The sequence below is a fragment of the Morchella sextelata genome (assembly GCF_020137385.1).
Source record: "Morchella sextelata strain SCLS chromosome Unknown scls_2, whole genome shotgun sequence".
In the NCBI taxonomy this organism is placed as follows: domain Eukaryota; kingdom Fungi; phylum Ascomycota; class Pezizomycetes; order Pezizales; family Morchellaceae; genus Morchella; species Morchella sextelata.
The window spans coordinates 1,636,851-1,656,222 of NW_025408617.1; the positions used below are offsets into that span (position 1 = coordinate 1,636,851).

General features: G+C 44.3%; 3 protein-coding genes across 3 annotated transcripts; 1 reads left to right on the plus strand and 2 right to left on the minus strand.

Moving 5' to 3' along the window:
* Positions 1-4,084: 4,084 nt before the first annotated feature.
* H6S33_005685 (uncharacterized protein) lies at positions 4,085-6,019 on the minus strand (the record flags this gene model as incomplete). The annotated part of the gene is made up of 7 exons (XM_044837057.1): positions 4,085-4,092; positions 4,151-4,242; positions 4,581-4,617; positions 4,688-4,714; positions 5,716-5,740; positions 5,841-5,906; positions 5,960-6,019. The coding sequence occupies 7 exons, from the start codon at positions 6,017-6,019 to the stop codon at positions 4,085-4,087; spliced, it is 315 nt and encodes a 104-aa protein (XP_044698994.1).
* A 2,033-nt stretch (positions 6,020-8,052) lies between these two features.
* On the minus strand, positions 8,053-10,477 carry H6S33_005686 (uncharacterized protein; the record flags this gene model as incomplete). Its single annotated transcript, XM_044837060.1, has 5 exons — positions 8,053-8,275; positions 8,334-8,375; positions 8,429-8,920; positions 8,979-9,955; positions 10,064-10,477. The coding sequence occupies 5 exons, from the start codon at positions 10,475-10,477 to the stop codon at positions 8,053-8,055; spliced, it is 2,148 nt and encodes a 715-aa protein (XP_044698995.1).
* Positions 10,478-18,200: 7,723 nt separating this feature from the next.
* Positions 18,201-19,233, plus strand: H6S33_005687 (uncharacterized protein; the record flags this gene model as incomplete). Its single annotated transcript, XM_044837061.1, has 6 exons — positions 18,201-18,216; positions 18,292-18,501; positions 18,555-18,575; positions 18,771-18,778; positions 18,839-18,922; positions 18,982-19,233. The coding sequence occupies 6 exons, from the start codon at positions 18,201-18,203 to the stop codon at positions 19,231-19,233; spliced, it is 591 nt and encodes a 196-aa protein (XP_044698996.1).
* Between the last annotated feature and the right edge of the window lie 139 nt (positions 19,234-19,372).

The window sequence follows — 19,372 nt, forward strand, 5'->3', positions numbered from 1 at the left end:
TTACCCAATCTACTCGGGCGAGTAAGTGAGGTTAAGGGAATGCCTGATAATTCACAGTTATCTCACTCCTACATGTATACGTAGTATTCGTATCTTCCTACTCTCCTACTATGCTTCAGATCTCAATATTTGGGTTAAAAGGGTCCGATATAAAGTTGTGATGGCTGTGGTGTCGACCTTAAGCTTTGCCAACCCAAGTCCTAGTCTCGTTCTAGGTAGTTTTCTCATATAAACAAACTGCACCGACGGACGAAATCTTCCAACTCCAGGGTTCTTTCCGTACGTGTGATATCATGATGTCAGAGTACCTATAACTATGTAGGCTTTCGTACTACTAGTAAGGATCAATTTACCCTGGTAGCGTTCAGCCTGAGAATACTCCTACCACAGCACGTATTATTAGATCTTGGTTCATAGAAGACGGGTCTAGATTAGAGCACCTACATAATGTACCTACTCTACCTACTCTATTTACACTGCCCACATAGATGTATCTAGCCATGCTGCGGCGTGGTCGGCGACCTATGTTCAAGGGTTCAGATCATGGAATGAAAAAGAATGAGTTATATCCGTAAAGGAAGACTTAGTTGACGTACTGTCGGATTACCAGCAGAATCTGTCATAGCTCTGGCCTAACCTTAAAATTGAGCCAAAGGATAAGACCAAAGTGTCACTCTGGTCTTAACACCCAACCACTCAACTAGCCAATCATCCACAACTGGGAAAACTGTCGGATCGAAAATCCTTGCTACCATCGGCTGTTACTCCGTCGGACCTGGCTTTAATAACTCTCACGCCCGCCATCACCAATAGCTCTCAGAAGTATCGATTATTCATGTACTATATGTAAGTTTGTGCTTTCGGCCGGCACGTGCGATTCGAGAGCTCAGCTCCAGGTCAATCTGTGGGATGTGGGGTGGAAATTTCGATCTCACCCTAAGGATTCTATATTTGCGTCATGTTCCCCCATTATTGTCCCTCCATAAACTGTTCTTTCCGGGGGGCGAGTGATATCTAATGATTTCACACTGAGAAGTAATGACCTGACCAAGTATAGAATCCCATTTCTTCAGATAGACGTGCTCTACTCATCGCTCGACTTGGGTAGGACTAAAGACGAACAGCCCTCGTATACTGCAGATACGATACAGACCTAATACGAGTTACGAGTAAGAAGGAGTGCAACTATCTCCGACTATTTCTGGAAGTTATTCGTCAACTGGCTCGATGTCTTCAAAATATGTTCCGATCGCCATGGACACAGACTTTATTTCATTTGAGCTCTTCTCCTGGGCCCGATAAACTCGCGTAACAACATACTCCGCATGGCTGTTCGACCTACCAGGTGATCCCAAACGAACCTGAGAATAAGCCCAAGGCTATCTAGTCTATTGAGAAGGGGTTTTGGTAGAAGTCTGACTGGAGGATGAGGGTCTTGATAGGCAGAGTGCCGAAGAAAGAGTTTAGAAATGATTTATTAACGATAGTAGGCTACCTAAAAATTGCAAATCAATAATCGGAGTCCTTCGCTAATTGAGGAGTTTAAGAATCGACCTGGTTTTGATTTATGGGAAAAATATGACCCCCACCTTCCAATCGAATTCTATCGCGAATCGCAAATAACAACGCGCCATAGATCCAAGATGGGTACTGCGAAAAGGGCCAGTGTACCTAGCGGTATCAAGAGCTACTTCTCGACCGGGTTTAAAATTTAGCATCAGATAGTTTTGAATGTTCTTAACGGAGCAAGAGCGAAAGTTTTCAGCGACAAAAGGCAGTTATATCGAAGACCTCGGCAAATACGCCGGAATTAGACAGTCAGCTTCCTAATATCTGCCCCGTCATAGGCGTTGGGTCTAAAATAAATGGTATGGAACACCCCAGAGAGAAAATATAATTCGTATCTCTCATAGCTAACGTATAGGGTAGATCATTACAGGCTTACTACCCGTCGCTATTAATGAAGTAATCAATCAATCAATTACTACCCGTCGCTGCACATTTGCTTCACGGCTAATCACTCGCTCGATTTATACGCACAAGAAAATTCTTACAAATATTCAATAGGTCCAATAAGGTCTCACGATTTCCCGTCTTGTAGAAAGTTGCTCTCATCGAATTCCCCGGCGAGGTCCCGGGTCCTAGCACCGGGGCCTAGTCTTGTATTCCCATAGTGACAGGAGGTAAGGGTATTGGGGTACTCACATCGCTCTCTCTGGAGTAGAGGTTTCTTCTTCTACCATGGCGAGAATATACGAGTTACTACTATCTATGATTGGTATTTACAGTTATTTGACATCAAGTTGTTAAAGTTTGGTATACGAGTGATAAAATATGACTAAATATCTCGATTTGGGTTTACGACAAGCACAAAATACTGCTGAGGTGCAGAAGATCGTTGGAGATCTAGGAGAACAGATAAACCTGTTATTTGTGCCATCACAAGAAGCTCATTACTCGCTTTCGTGTACGATGTAAGAAATAATCAAATGGAAGCAATCGATTCCTTAGTCAAAACTTTGATAAAGCCAGGTTATCATTGAAGTATATGGACTAGAAAGAAAATAGATCTCACTGATAACATCAGAAGCTGACTACAATGATAGGTAGAGGGCAGGAAAAGATTAATAATAATTCCAATCAACACTGTAACTGATTGAAATTGTGCGGCGAGTTGATACATCACGAGCAGACTGTGTTAAGGGCTGCTGTGAGAAATCAATGCTCATTACATTCGACATACAACATATCATGATTAAAGTAGCTTCATCTGGAGTCTGTAGCGTAAGGAGTTAGATGGTTGAGTAATCAAAAGGTAATGATAGGATCAACAAGATATTCACAATTGACGCTAAATATCATTACTACTAAGACTTGATGAAACCAGGTCGACTCGTTGGTAACCGATGAGGTAGTCGGTGCGTTTTGGGACAATTTGAGACAATTCGAGGACATGGACCCGGGACAGAGGGGCCCCACTCGAGGGTCCCGCTCGAGGGTCCCGCTCGAGGAACCCGGAGATTACTTCCCATCAGACCCAGCTTCTAGACTCACGGTAAAATCGGGGGCGGCAAAGTATATGATATGCATCGTTGCGATATCTCCCCTACTCTAGCTGATTGTTTTGGGCTTGGCTTCGAATCAGGATCAACTATTGATCATGGCGATAAATGATATACGCCGCTTACTACATGCAGTGTATGTGCTACCAACCTAAGGCGGAATAATTTCAATGCAACCCTGGACAGTAAGAAGAGGCGAAATATAAGATTGTGATGCACGTGGAATGAATAATGGTGGGATTAGAAAACCGAGTGCGATTATGTGCTGAAACCTACCTCGAATGAAGCCGGGGCGGCACGCAGGGATTAAGAAGTCCACAAGTCTTTAGACTTTATAGCGTAGTCTGGGCAGATTAAACCTAGAAGGCTACTAAACAATGCAGCTTAGATCTAGTAGACTACATACTAAATAAGGCATCTGAAACAAACGGTTTGAAATCGGCTTTGTATAAATAGCCAGGACAGCATATAGAAAGAGACCCTACCAATAAAAGCACTCAACCGGGTAGTCACTTACATGTAGAGTAGGTATCTCTCAAACACACGGGGATCCGGGACCTTGTCACCGTCATGGTTACATGTACTCTAAGCCAGGCAACCGTCCCATACATATCAAGTTTGTCTTGACATGTCGCCTGGACTAAGTGAATAGGATTGGAAGCGATCGATCCCCCACAGTCCTTCACAGCACTGACGCTCGGGTGCAGCCCCTGGAATTCGTCTTCGGTAATTTAGCCCTGAATGCTTGAATGCTGAGTAGCTATAGCTAAAGGCCAAAAGGCCAAGCCGGAATCGGCACGGACGGATGAATAACGAGCTGGAAAACTCTATCTAGACCTTACAGGCCCGAGAATACTAGAGTTAGGGCTGTAACAGGTCTCTCTTATTGATTGATTTGTTCGTTTAGGACATGCAGCATTGCATCTTTTATTGCAAGTATGTATGTGCTCGATAGTAGTATGTGAGGAACTACATTCTGGTTTGTTTCATTGCATAAGCTAGTAGGCCCATGGCTAGAGGTTTCACAAGACTTGTTAGATCAGCACTAAGCTCGAATAAGTGAATCAGAATAATAGAAAGTCAAGTACCATATGTAGCACAGTTACCAGTAAAACGAAAGCGAAGATGGATTGTAGGTTCTAGGCTCCCCAGGCTGCCACTGCCGGAGTGACTATACCATCTATACTCACCGAAAGTCATGCCGTATCGTAACATGATAGAAATCATCTCCTTATACAAATTTAGTCTTATCCCCGGACCCTGAGAATTGATTGTTTTGCTATCTGAGGTCCAATTGATCAAGGATACATGTAGTTGCATACGGGAATATTCTCAGTGAACTGTGGCGCCTGATCATCGATTTATAAGTATGTAGGTATCTAAGCAGCTAGAAATAGCTGTCACGGTGGAAGTGTTACTTTTCGTTTTGGACAGCAGCGTTATAATACGCACATGTGGTATGTATACATGTATTTAGACCCTTTCCTTCAAGCCACAATACGTATTGCAGAAACAGACGTGAATACTGATTGGTTAAATTCCAAGATCACTGCAGCTGCGGATTAGTATTCGATGTTTAGCTACACTTCGTTCTTTCGAAATATCGTTGGTTCCGCTTGCCTTACCTGGGCTAGAGAGGATCGTGCGCACGGCTAGTAGCTTAGCTAGTGCATGTTACACACTGTGGGGAGGCTGCTCTACAGTTCCTGAATATTTCCCGCATCTTGGAGTTCCCTAGTGTGCACATGCACTGCGTACATACTCCAATGTGCGTGGAACAGTCGAATTGATGTCGCACCATGAATACATGTATTCAGTAATGATAAAGGGGTAATTATTTGGATTAATGGGTTACATGTACTTACCTGACTTGTCGTTTCCCGGAGCACAACCTGAGAGGAGAAAGTAAATGTAGGATCGGGTTGGACTGTTTTCGACCACCACAGACGTACATCTACACTACTTGGACAAGCATTCTTCGGAACCTCCGGAACTCTGGAGCTTGCTAATGGCCGTCTGTGGGGAAAGAAAAAGAAAAGAACTGCTATCATGACAGGCGGCAGATTTTTTTTTGTTCAGTGAAGAACTCCCAGCCGGCAATTGAACACTCCTACATCATGTAGTGGGGGCATGTATCATGCAGCTTCAACCAGTAAGATTTCAACGCTCTGTTAGACCTTTTGGTTATACTTTATTTGCTTCGGCCCGAGGTCGAATGGGCCGGGTGGCTGTCTGCCCGTATGTAGGTACATTTATTGTTTGATTAAACAATATGTAGTCCTAGCCCGGCGCCTGTATTCAATACATATTTCCACATATGTACATACATGTACGTACATACATGTATGTATTTGCCTGCAGCCCGAGACAAGTGAATGCAGAACCGTTCCTAGTTTCTCAGCGGTTAGACAAGCTGTATTGATATGGTATTGGGGACAACAATAGAGAAAAGGCCGCCCAAATTGAGCTTTTATTTGGCAACATGAGCTTTTTAAAGTTCATGCAGAGCTTTTACTCTATGCTGTGCCTTCAACTATGTGCTCTACTCTATCTCATGCATCATGTTAAACCCATAGAGCACGTAGAAATACGAATGTTGACATGTCAATACAGTGTAAGGTATCGTCGATTCGATCAATATTTGGTCACGCACCCTCGGCAGGTGTTAGCTTTGTAACCTGTCATGTCGACTCCGTTTGGCACTCCGTGTAAGAATCTAAAGTGTTCATATCTAGGACCAAAAGAGGTTCTCTTCCGGAACTAGCAAGTCATTCCTACCAGAAAGCATATATAATGGGTGTTAATACTTCGAGTAAGGATCGTAATGGAGATTATGCCGTGTTTCTAATCATCTGTTAGCTACAGAGGTTCAAACTACTCCTAATAGATCATGAAACCGAGTAATCTTTCGCCTCGTCTCTATTTCCAGGTCGAGACAGGTGATAATCAAACCGCATCCCGAGAAAGCGGCCTTTTACGCAATGCCGGACTTTCTGATCTGATGTTTCGTCGTTAAAGCGGAGAGATTTCCATTCCAGATACCAAACCTTCGGAGAACGAAGAAACAATTCCGGGCCAGATATATTGTCACATAAGCAAGACACCGGGTCATTCGGAATATCATTTCTCCGGAACCGAATACTTCAAATGGCCATAAATACCTAGGAAGCTAGTCATATGATTTCAGCAACGGATTTGAGTCCAAAAGTTCTTTTTTTGAGGTGTTCAAGAAGCTTTTCGTTTCATTAATCGTAAGTCTCGCCTCCGACTATTAGCAGCGAATTTAGGCAACAGACATCTGCCCGCTTGGCGATAGAACTTTCGATCGCTAAGTTCCTGCAGGGGGAATATATTCATGCAAGGTCTTTAGTGATTCCCGGTCAGGTCCTTCTTTGCACATCGCACATCGAACGGGTATCTTATGACTGGCGGCCAACTATCATTGGGATAGCGTCACGTCTGTCGTGCTTTCTGAAGATGTTAGTAGACATGTATGCAGAGAAGAAAGGTCTCAGTGCATGGTTTCAGTGGTTCGCCGGGTTCTCGGGCGAACCTCTCGAACCCCCTCTCTAGTACCCACCTCGTCTGTACCGTTGTGATGTGGTTAAAAAAGATCTTGCTTGCGGTGAAAGGGTAAAAAAAAAGAACTTTGTAACTGATCACAAGTCCTTTTTTTCTTGCTTGCATGAGGGCGAGGTGATCGTGATCGTGGTCAGGCTGAAATAAAATAATCCCCAAAACATGATTCTTTTGTTAGATGCCTCCAAAGTAGATCCCAATATCAGTTCGCCAGGTTAGGACATGAGCTACGTACGTACAGTCGGCTTTACGTATAAAGGTTCAGGTTGGCCAGAACTTGTCTTGTGATATTATCGATCGGTCTTCAAAGTGGAGGTCCTCGGAGGGAACTGCGGAGTCGGTATGGATTTGTTAATATAGGATACGTGGGGAGATGTTGGTATCGATATTGTTAATTGACCTCTAAATTTCGACCTTGGGGACATCGATATCTGAGGTAATTGATGACTGAGAAAACAGGTGGTTTTGGGGGCCAGTCAGCAAGTCTGAGGAGATTAGAGTCTGCATTGACTATGAGAGCTAGTAAGGCTGTATGTACTTAATATCCGTGAAATTATTACAGGGGACATGGCTTTAGTTGGTGGCATTATTATGTACCAAGGAAACCCCAGTCGGAAAGATCTCGATACGAAAGTGTCACAAGCACTCATATATTTCTCTTGTAGTGGTGGACGTTTGCTTGACCACCGGACTGATATGATGTATTATTAATTTGGGAGGAACGACCGATAATTCTATCGCGGCTCAACCAACTAAACACCAGATATTACTCCCCCTTCATACTAGTCATCTACCAAGTGAAATCGTAACTACATGAACCATGATTTAAAACATCTTTGCCCCCAAAATGCTTTTGGTCACCCTAAATTTTGCAAAGGACTCCCGATCCCCCAGCAAATATAAAATAAAGACCAAAACAGCCTGAGAGTCTCCCGAGACTTTCAAGTTTTGGTATGTGGAAGTAAAACATGACATCGCTGCTTCAACCCCTTCATGTACGTACGTGAGAGAAGTGGAATAAATAAATAAAAGATCAACCCCGCGCCCCAGCCCCGGCCCCACCAGGATTCATAGAACATATGAAAAACAAAAGAAAGAAAATGCATAATCAAAGTGCTGGCTCCAAGTCGAGTAAAAAAAAAGGACTTAGGTTCCAAAAGAAATAGACAATATGTAATACAGAGTCATCCGAGTAGATCTCAGAAAGTATAACAGACATGCGTCAAAATAAACCAAGAAGTGAAAGAAAATGTGTGATATCGCCTTCTACTCAATACCCCAGGGATTAAGTAATAGTCTCAAAACCTTCCAATAACTGGCGCCGGCGTAATCACTAATGTAACGTGATTCGTTGCTCGTATTGTCACCGGATTCCACCCTTCTCCTCCAATATGGCTCAGCCATTAGGAAGTTATACCCTCATCCCCGCATTGCGAAGATAGACTTGTCTTCTATCCTCAGCTTCTCGGATGATTTCTGCCGACATTCTCAAACTAGGTGCGAGGTGGGCGTAGCGTTCGACTTCCTCGATGACATCTTGGAACATTATATCCATTTGCTCTGGTGCGGGGAGAACCGAAGCAAGCGACGGGGACATTGTTGCTCCCATAACAAGGAGAGATTGTGATACAATGCTACATAAGAGTTAGATACGTGTCATATTTTGCCCTCGCTCGGATAGGTTATACTCACGATAATGCTCCTTGCCAAAGGTAAGGCATATGTCCAGCGTGACTAAAACCTAATGTCAGTGGTACCCCGAGAAGGCTGGGTAAAGTCTGACTTACTGTTCCGTAACATGCTCTAACTGTCGAATACACGCCTCCAGACACTTGCGGCAATTTTCCCGAACCGTGCTATCCATCCCAAGCTTCTCATTCTCCAGCACTGCCAGAATATATGGCCTAAATATGATAGTCCTGCAAGCAAAATATCTCAACCGCAAAACTGTTTGTACCGGGTTTGATAACATGATTCTGCTATGTGGAAATTGAACTGGTATTGGTAGACTCTCATACCACTGTGTGAGCTGGTAATCAAGCTCCGCAACAATGGGTGCTAGTGAAGATATCGCAGTGGATGTGCCTTTGGAGTAAATGAGGTGGCTCACGCGGTTGAGCAACCGACGTAAAGCGATCTCGGCAAGGAAATACCACAGATCATCACGACCTCCACCAACGGGTTCCTCGTCTTCCTCCTCAAACCCACAAGGCAGTCCTACGGATTCTTCGAACTGAACTATACCCGAGTGAGGCAGATCAAGCTCCGCAAGAAGGTCACTAATACAAGTCAGTTTCAAGAAATATAGACTTTAGGTCAAGATAACTTGGTTATTACCTTTCAAACAGTAAAGCATTCCAGTAAACCCTTTCACTCAACTCCCTGCTGGCGGTTGGCAACATCGCTGGAGGGTTGGTGCTTAAAAGCAATTGTAGTTTCATGCTGGTGCTACTGAGCAAAGTCCACGCTTCGAGTGGCCTGACAATATAGAACAGGTATGCCGACGTAAGAATCATGCATTGAGCAGAGATCATTGTCGTTCTTGTCATAAGTGATGGCAATAGTCCCCATGCCGCCGAGAAGTATGACATCCCGGGAGGGTCTTCGTCTTGCGAAATGCGGGAAATACTGCCTCTAGTACTGGCACAACCAAGAGCTAATACCAATAGAACGATGCAACTCTCGGGCCCGCTTCTGAACCCTTGAGACAGAGCTGTTCGATAGTAGCTTGTCCAGTTATATGGGTTAACACAGGCATACCACACATTAACTCTCTCGAAAAAAGCTTGTACATATGCGGCAGTATTAGATAAATCAAGTGTCAAAGAGGTGTTTAGTTGTAGCGGGGTTCGAGCCAACTCAAGTTGTAGCAGATGTGATGGGCTGTAGGGGCGCGAGACCAATTGCGATATCTTGGGCCATTGAAGGAGATGGAGCGCAGGCGTTGAATGGATTTTGGGCATGCTGGAAAAGTTTGACCATGTCCCCAAACCGACCGGCCCAGGGTTACCAATACCAGAAAGATTGAGGGTGGATTTCATCAGCATATCCTCAGTACTAATCCCGGTGGCATTGCTGATAGCTGGAGATCCAGCTGACATCGGCATACCATTGTTGCTACCAGAAGGGCTTGAAGGAAGTGCGGTTTGGAGTAGGTTTTCGATTCGGGAGAGATGTTCCAGGATGAGTTTGTCACCAGCGTCGAGTTTAATGCCGGGTTCCCGGTATATACACTCTGCATTCAGCTCGATACAAAGACGACATTTCGGTCTTGAACCATCGCATCGTGACTTCCGAGAACGACAGACCTCACACTATTTATGCGTTTAATATCAGTAAGCTGGTATCATATGATAGGTGAAGTTTAAGGGTTAGGGTTGTAGAAGAGAGTAAGCACTATGCTTAGGATGGAGCTAGCTTACTGCTATTGTTGCACGTCTGCGAGGGTATTCCACACCGTCTACACTTTGCCTCTTCCTGCTTGTAGGAGTATTGACTGACCCATTAGTACCATTCGAGGCTGTAGACAAACCGGTCATTGTAATATCTCTGTCAGAACTCTGTGAAGGTGCTCTCTCGCGGCTGTTACTTCCTCCATTCTCACTGCCATTTCCTGTTACTGTACTTCCCCCTCCATTTGAATGACTTCCGCCGCCGCCGCCACTACCCCCTCCAGTTCCGCCGCCGCCGCCCCCTCCCCCTCCCCCTCCCCCCCCATTCGGAGAAGAAGAAGACAATGAGAGCGGGAAGCTGTCTCGAAGGCCGGGTAGACCATTTTGAGGTGCAGAGGTAGTTGGAGAGACATCTGGAGATGATGATCCTAATATGGACGCCATTCTTCCCATGCTTCTAATAAGAGGGCTTCCGCTTCCGCTATCACTTTCGGTGCTATTCTTGCGAATACCCGCCGGACGGTAAATCGAACGACTGCTCCGACGGCGAGGCCGAGGTGCAGGTGCCAACGTAACAGAAGACTGATCAATGGTTACGGACTCCACGATGGGTGGCTAGGGATGTCTACCGACCACGAAGGGTGGTCTTGGTGGGGTGATGATAGATAGGGCTGAAGGGTCCGGAGAGAAGGAAGGAAGGATGGTTTTGGTGGCCAGAGCAGAGCACAGTGAAGTGGCTGCTTCCCGTCGGTTCCGAGTAGTATTTTAAAGGATATACGGCGTGAAGGCGGTGGACAGTCTTCCGAAGAGTAAATTGAAGGACAATGCTTGATAGAGCAGTTGCCTGTCAAAGCGGGTTGCTTCTGTGTTGCAGCTCTCTTTCTAGAAGCTCAATATATATCTGATACGAGAGAAGTGGTGACGACAAGACACCTTAAACCTTGATCTGTATATATATCGATCTGGTGAAAACTGTAGATGGCTCGGAAATTCCTACTGGAGCTCTCTCCGATATTAATATTTCAAGGCCCTGAAGCTTTCTGGTGACAAGAAGGGGGAGGAGTGTGAAAATATAAGGGTTGGAGTTGATCTACTTGTCGCTTTCCGACTCCGATTGCCCGTAGTTATTTTTTATACATGTGTATATAAAAACGTCTGCGGGGTGGACGGACCTGGACAAAAGGAGAAAGCAAGGGGAAATAAGAGAAAAAGAAAGGAAAAGAAATGGCGACAGGGAGATGAGGAGCAAAGATAGGCCCGGAGAGGGGGAGTCCTTGTAAATAGAGTACAGGGTGCTTTTGGGCAACGATGGAGTAGAGTACCTACTGTACCCACACTACACGCGCATGCACACACATACATACACACCGTAGGCTAGCTAGGGTAGAGAGCACACGGGCACACATGCATAAATAAGACTTGCACAATGAGTGTGTGCCTACTGACTAGTTTTGTCAAGAGGTTTTGGGGTTTATACGATGGCTTAGGTGTGGGGAACTGAGCAGACAGCGGGAATGGCATGCCAGGGATATCAAGAGTGAAAAACTCGGGTGCAGGCTGTATGCTGTCAGTGCGAGTTACTCTAGAGTAATCTGGGGGCGATAGATCCCCCCAGAGCCTAGAGTAGGTAGGAGGATGGGGCAAATGTGATGATGTGATGTATGTGATGTATCAAATTTTTGGTGGGGATGACATGGGCTACCCCTGTACGTCGTGCAACTGGCAGGAGTGACAGCAGCAGATAACTGATTTGGTTTCTTAGCAAGTGAAGTTTAATGCAGACAGCTAGATAGGTACATGTATCTAGGCTTCGGACGTTCGTACTTCAATTTTTCTGTGTGTACACAAGCGAGAAAACATTGTTAGTCAGATACAAGAATTTAGGTGGGTAGAAGTAGAGCGGACATAAGATGTGGCTTGCTCAATATATTGCGATTAACGGGTATTGAAAACCCTTACACTGTGGGTATCATCAGGGTTGTACAATTCCAACATGGGTATGACATTTAGTGTTTGGGCAGTTAACGGTTAGATCGATGGTGCTGAGTTCCTGCCTAGGCTCTCACGACAGCAGCAGCAGTCTCCATGACCCACCAAGTGCAACCACCTTTACTACATACATGAGCCACGGAGCATCTAGGCTCCGAGAGGTTCACAGAGATACGACCTGGATAAAAGAACGAGCGAAGTGATCAGTGACATGATGGAACGAACTTCACTAGCTGATCTACACATCAATGTCTGTCTTTAATACTCCTTCAAAGCGTCAAGACATGATAGGTACCTACGTACTTCTAGACTTATTTGTCTCGAGGGGTTCCTGTCTAAACGTTCCGTGATGTAGATATAGAGCCGGTGTGCGTGGACATAGAGTACATAGGGGAACTCAGCCTCTCTCGATCGCAAATCGAGTTACAGGAGCATGCAATATGAGGTCAACAAAGAAAAAATCCCGAGCCTCTCCAGCTCGTTTAACGTGGTTACTTCAGCCGGAATATTCTGCATATATCTCAAGCGCCAGTATTACACAACTTCCTGCACAGTGCCTTTTTGGTCTTGATTTGGTTGTACATATTCATACGGTACCATCAGCTCATTTGTTTCGCGGTGGCCGCTCGCCGTTCATCTGGTCAGGCACAATCTTCTGAGGAATTCAACATCTGGGGTTGAGTTCGTTCACACCTGTACCATTAATTATTGGCAATTGTCCTCTATCACAACGACCCAAAAAATCCCTCATGGTTAGCCTAAAAAATAGACTTCCGGGGTATCAATAATTATAACTGGAAAGAGAGCTTGGGGTTGAAAGAATACGGTGCCTGTGTTCCAAAACCCCACGTCCCAGTCCGTCACACCACGAGTACCAAATCGCAAAGGCGGAATCAAAGTGTGGTTGAGTTCTAAGAAATAAAAATCCAGGAAATCTCATTGAGCCTGCTTCAAACAAGCTTTTGATTAACTGGGCACGGGCAACCTGAGCACTTGCAGCAAGCTTGATGATTCTATGTTTCCCTTAAGCTTATCTGGGATAGGTAATGTCATCTCATACGCCTAGGGTACATGTTCTTACATGTTCCTGACAGGTTCAAGGCCATCGCAGGGTCATCGTTGCTACTTAATAGATTATGGGCACCTCAACCTTTCTTAAGATAAGGACAGCAATCATACTAAAACATGAGTTGAGAGCTCCCAGTATCATGATTCATATTGCAATCTCAATCCATCAAACCCGTTGCCTACGGATGAAGCTTTATTTGCTTATGTTATATCACCATAATTTAACCTACTCAGTTCTGCCTCATATCCTCTAATTGGACCTATTCGATCAGAAGAAGATCATTAAATCGTACCTTGCATCAAGGATAAACAACTCGCCAGAGTGCTATCAAGCTTGTGATTGATCCGGATCCTTGCTTCATCATCACTATATACGGGCGTTCCAGTAATTTTATGTGGATCTTAACATGATAAAATGCTCGAATTAAGGATCCGCGAACGGTTTTACCTTAAGTGGACCTATGATCCGGAAGCTTTGAAGGGGTGGATGTGTGGGGTCCTGCTGTATCATCTCCCACAGGAGTTACTCCAGCCAATGAGGATTTGCGCTTGAAAATTTCAACCTGGTTCGAAAGGAGCATGAAAGGTCATGTGAGGCACCTTACTTGTCAAAGTAAAATAAAATCCCGGGGCATGAAGTGTAAAAGGCGTAGACAAAGTGAATCTCGCACAGAAGGGCCAGGGTTATGGGGTTGGAAAAAGCAATTTACACGGATAATCTTTATGCATTGGGGTATCAAGGACTAATAATGGTACATGGAAAGAAAGGTACGAACAAAAAGCCTTTCCTTTCATTTATGAGGTTGGTAGGCTCAGATCCTATCGAAGGTGCACGTAATTAATGCCAATCAAGCCCTCATACAAATTTCCTGGTAGATGATGGTTTAAGTTGGTTTCTGCAGCAGCAGATATTCTGGAGATTAACTAATCTCTGGTATTAGGAAGGACAGTAATCATGAACGATTTTAATGGTACTGCTAAGACCTATCTCTCTTTACTGCTTGTTTCTTAGGCGGCGAAAACAACACGATAGATTCAAACATTTGGAATTCTTACGCACCGGAGACATCTTCCTGATTTACCGACAGAGGATTAAGGGATTGACATCCATCAGATATTTCGGAATATCTATTCCTAGAATGCTACTCAGCTTCTTGGTTGGGGTCGAATGAGCCACGCTTACACCGTTTTCTCCAGGATCATTGTGGTGCTTGAATCATAATGTATGTAACCACATCTCTAGCTATTCAGACACTGTTCTCGCTTGTCACATTAATCGTGTCTTGATCTCGACCCAAGCCTGGATGAAGAAATATCAATCACAGCATGAATCGTTCCTACCAGTACGTGTTCGTTTACGATTGTTTCGTACTTGAGCAAATACGGATAGTACGTAATGGCGCAAATACTTAAGCTAACAATACGTTACTGTATTCAAGGGGAGCGGTGAGGCAAGGTTTTCCAAAAGGTCTAACGCAGGTTGTAATGGGTTCCGCACTGCACCCCGCGATCGATGCGAGTGATTTTCTAACGTCAATATGCATAAAACAGCTTTCTTTTAGAAGGCGCAAGCAGAAGCAGAACTTTCCCCTTCCCTTTGGGACCTGAGCCAAAGTGGTGTTCCTACATAAGGAATGGACCCTTATTATTCATTTATCCGACGCCTAATATTATTGATTCTTCAAACTGAGAGTCAACCTTTCAAGCATCAAGTATACGCTTCTCTACCCCTTCCCCGCAAGTTCCCCGCAGTGTAGTGCGACCACACCCCACAGTTCTCTTTCGAATTACTCAGAAGGAGAAGAAAGAAATAATTATTACTATCCCACCATATGTGCGGAGGATTTCCGTAACTGCAGCCCAGAGCGTCTCGGAGCTGTGCGAATCCCAGCTTCACGTTCCTGACATAGGGCTCCGGGACGTGCTTGTTACCAGACGCCCGTTCAAGAAGGCAAAGGTCAATAATAGCCGATATTATCCCAGCTACTTCTTATGGCACTTTTAATGATCCGAAGAAGTATCCAGGCCGACAGCCTACTTGGAAATAGGATAGGAGCGCTAGCGGCGGTTCCGAAGCTCGGATGCCTCCCCATATTGGTCTCGACAAAACCAGGCCGAGGTGTGCATCTATAGAGTCTTTGGGATTTCCAGAGGATTAATGTCGAGGACACAACATGTGTTCTAAAAACAATTTATGTATGCATAATCAACCACGTTTCTTTCCATTTACAGAATGGTGGTTCGCAATAAGCAACAGCTCATGATCACGTTGCTTCCCTTGACCCAAGGAAAAACCGAAATTCCGCAGGAGCGGTTTTCGTAATAACTATGGTATAATATATATCCAGGAATTGCTCTTGTTTCGTTAGAACTCGTTTAACTAAAGCCTATGCATGAAACCGAGAGAGGCGCATTGAAGATAGAGTACGTTTAATTGATATCACTATTTTCCTATCTAGTGAGACATCAGCACTTTATACGATATTCTTGAACACAGCCAAGAAACAATGCAGAGTGAGTTTCAACGCAATCACAATAGAGTGTTTAGTCGGTGACAATTTCCATTTTTTGCCATTGACGCACTGCTAAAATATTATAACTTTGTTCGGTGAATTATGAATGAGAGAGACTGACTAAAGCACTCTAAATGTGGTGAGACGGAAGGCAAAGCTGTTCCTGATCTGCAATAACCGCTCCCCTGATAATTAGGTGGCCCTCGGAAACATCTCCAATCAAGAAACGCGTTGACTACCTGGCTCTCGGCCCGAACGTCCGCCATGTGGTTCACCAATACGGCCAAAACCGAAATTAAGGTGTAAACAGGGTATTAAAAGAAGGGAAGAGACACAAAGTTGAAGAAGTGATAACTGACGGGCTGACTCAGTAGCTGATCTCTGACTGGCTGCCCGTTGTGTAAAAAAAGTACATAGTCGCAGAAATATTTACTCCATGCAACTCATCTCATCATGCAAGATGGAGACTTAATATATACGAGGAAGGGACAGTAATTACCCCTCTCAGCTCGATGATCTTCTAAAGATCAAGATATGTTATGCAAGGGTCGAGCTTTTCTGCACAAAATAGGATGATGGCCGTCGGGAAGAACATAGTATTAACTCGCCAATCTCTGAAATAGAAAACTCACTTATTACCCTCGAGGTTTGAGGATTCGGTTTAAATTATGAGGTATCTTTCTCCAATCGCAACTAGCTGAAGCTGAATCTGATATTATATACTAAACAGCATTAATCTTGTTATGTAGTTGGCCAATAAAACTTAACTACCATTAATCGTGTACTGGAGATTGTACTAGTAAATATATAGGCATGATTAGATGCATAGCTGTGATGTGTCGTGGATCGAACGATGAAGAAATAAACTAGGTCCAGATTGAAATGAGGTAAAGCGACGGCAGAAGTGGGAGTTTATCACTATCTAATGTACATGTAGTCATCTACAAAATATTCACAGGTGTCTGGAGTCTAGATGGTGAGAGTGCACAAGGATAGATAACATTAGTTTAAGCCCAAAGTGTTCATATCTGGTACTTCCCCACCGGCATTTTAATGCAGTATCTGAAATTAGCCACTTGATCTATGCCTTCAAGATTCTTTTAGTGTCGATCAACTACCTAATAACGCCCGTTCATAGTTCTAGTTGCTGCTGTTGGCACGTTTCCTAGTATGCTTTCCCGGTCTTTCACTACTGCATTACCGTGAAGTTCCCCACCACATTAATTAACCGAAGATATATTACCTACACATGCACATGCACATGCACAACGAGACGACTTTTGGGTAAGTAGCGGAGTTCCGGCTGGGTTGATCTGATGACCACCTATAATGAAGAGTGGCAATTTTCGACCTCTTCGAATCCTGTCCGTCTTGATGAGATGGGGAAAAAAAGATCTATGCCAGGTTAGAGAAGAGATTTACAAAGCTATAACACTTCGGTACAAGTGAGCTCCCGTATATCTGTGGTCTGATCGCTTTATTACTGTCTGGACGACGTATAGATGAAATACAGGTTTACAAATATAAATATTAGTTGTTGCTAAAAATCTACAAGAAACCTAGGTCAAAGATATCAAAATACCAGTTTTGACATTTTAAATAAACATTAAGAACTATTCTACATCTGAAAAAGGAAGAATATCGCTTATTGCAATTGTGTCATGATGATTGTCCCAGTAACTAAATTCACGGCCGGCCGGCCGATTGGTGTTTCCGAAAATTATGGTCTTCAATGAACACCTAAAACTAACCATTGACTCTGGAAAAGCACTTACTCATACCGAAAGCGTGTCCTTTCATTCGTATCAACAACAGAAATATATCGCGAGTACACTATCGTCAGAAACAGTTTCCTCTCAAGCATTGCTAGATAGGGTTCACGCAATATCACTCGTTAACACTCCTCCGCCAGATCACCAGTAGAAGCTAAACCTACTGTCCCCGTATAAATTCTCTAATGCCACTACCTGAAATACACGGTCTTCTCCCCGTAGCTTTGATCTTCTCTTTTATATTATAACCCTCTCATCCTCGAGAATGCCACCGACTAATACGTATCAGGACAGATTAGAACTGATCCACTGATGTGAATGTATCGTATGCCGTGGCCAAAATTCCCCAAATATGATGCCTGTAAATGGGAGGTGTCCGTCAATGTGTCGGTCGTCGTGCTTTGTATCATGGGAGGCAGAGCTCGAGGCATGAAAGGATTGGTGGGGCTGCGGGGTAATGCCCGAACGTTTCTTCCAGGAACGCGTCAATATAGAGGAGCTACTATACTAGTTAGAGCTTTACAAGGGTTTCGACTAAGAAGACTTTTAATATCTCCTAGGATTGTGGGATAAGGCTCGGTTGTGGGTGAGAAAGGGGAGAGGTATTCGGCGCGGAGCTGGAGCCTTAATTTGTTGGACATGTTTGATGGGAGGCAGCTAGAAAGAAAGATTTGGTGCATGGGAATTCAAGGTATCCCTTGACGGATAATCTTAGTTATTATACCTCGGTGGGTTTCTAGTCTCCTAGTTCTCAGACTGTTTTCTCTCAATATGTGCATGGAACTATAGTCGGGAAACGGGATATCTAGCTGGTGGGAACTATTGATGACTCTTTCAATAGGTAATGTAAAACGTGGAAGCCTTGAAAAAACACACAAACACAAACTTATTTGCGGTAGTAATTCCCGCAATATAGTAGTCGTTTATCAGTTCACTACATCACCGTCCTTCGATTCTATCATATCAGCCAAAGATTTATCCGTTTTGGGTCATTATATTCATCAACCAAAAACGGACTTCTCTGCTAGAGCTAGAGTCCTATCGGGATCCGAATTATCTTTAATTAGATGCTCGTTAAAACTTAAAAAACTGATCCTCCATCGGCTGGGCTTTAACACGGATTTTTGTAGGTATCCCGTGCTCCCCACTCGCGAATATATTGAAGAATGATTCCAGTAGGTACTCCCATCCCCCTTTATGGTATAACCCATCGTATACCAACTCACCAGCGTCCTCCGTCATCGCCAGTCATGGTCGTCATCTGGGTCAGCTGAGGGAGCCAGCTTCATAAAAGTTATAAAAGCTACCGTAGAAGGCTTAAGGTGGGGTCGTAGAGTACGTAGGTCCGAGTAGACGGCCTTTATTCCATGGGAAATAGTAGAACTCAGTGATCAGAGCAGACGGTAGGACCATGGTACCCGTGTCAGCGATAGGGAGTAATGTAGTGCTAACAGCTAACTTAGCACCGTGATAAGTGGCCCGGCTCGGTAGTATGCGATAGTGGGGAGAAATGGCGGCGTTGCGGGAAATTCGAAAGGGGAAGGAGGGTGAGCGTCTTGTTTGTTGGGAATGTGAATGCGTTACTGACTGTGTCTAATATATGCAGTTGTATCACTGTGCGGACTTTCAATTGCAGCCTGCGAATGGAAAGTTCCATATGGCCATGCAGGTCATATATATGGGGCTCAGACTCCTAAATATATATAAGGACATTCTTCGCCCTTCTGATAGTACGTTGCTACTGCAGGAGAGTTTCTCTCGTAACTACCACTATAATCCCGGCATAATTTCGGTTTGGGAGTCTTTATCTCTCTGTGTAGAAATCAGTGAATACTTTATTGTCTTGATATGTGGTTAATTCTGCAAGAGTTACTATTTATGGCCGATAATGGGCTAGCACCGGATACCAGCCAAGTGTGACTAACCAAAATTAGTTGGTTCGGCAGCGGCCCGCAGTACTCTAATAATATCAAACCTCGGAGCGGCCCCAGCTTGCG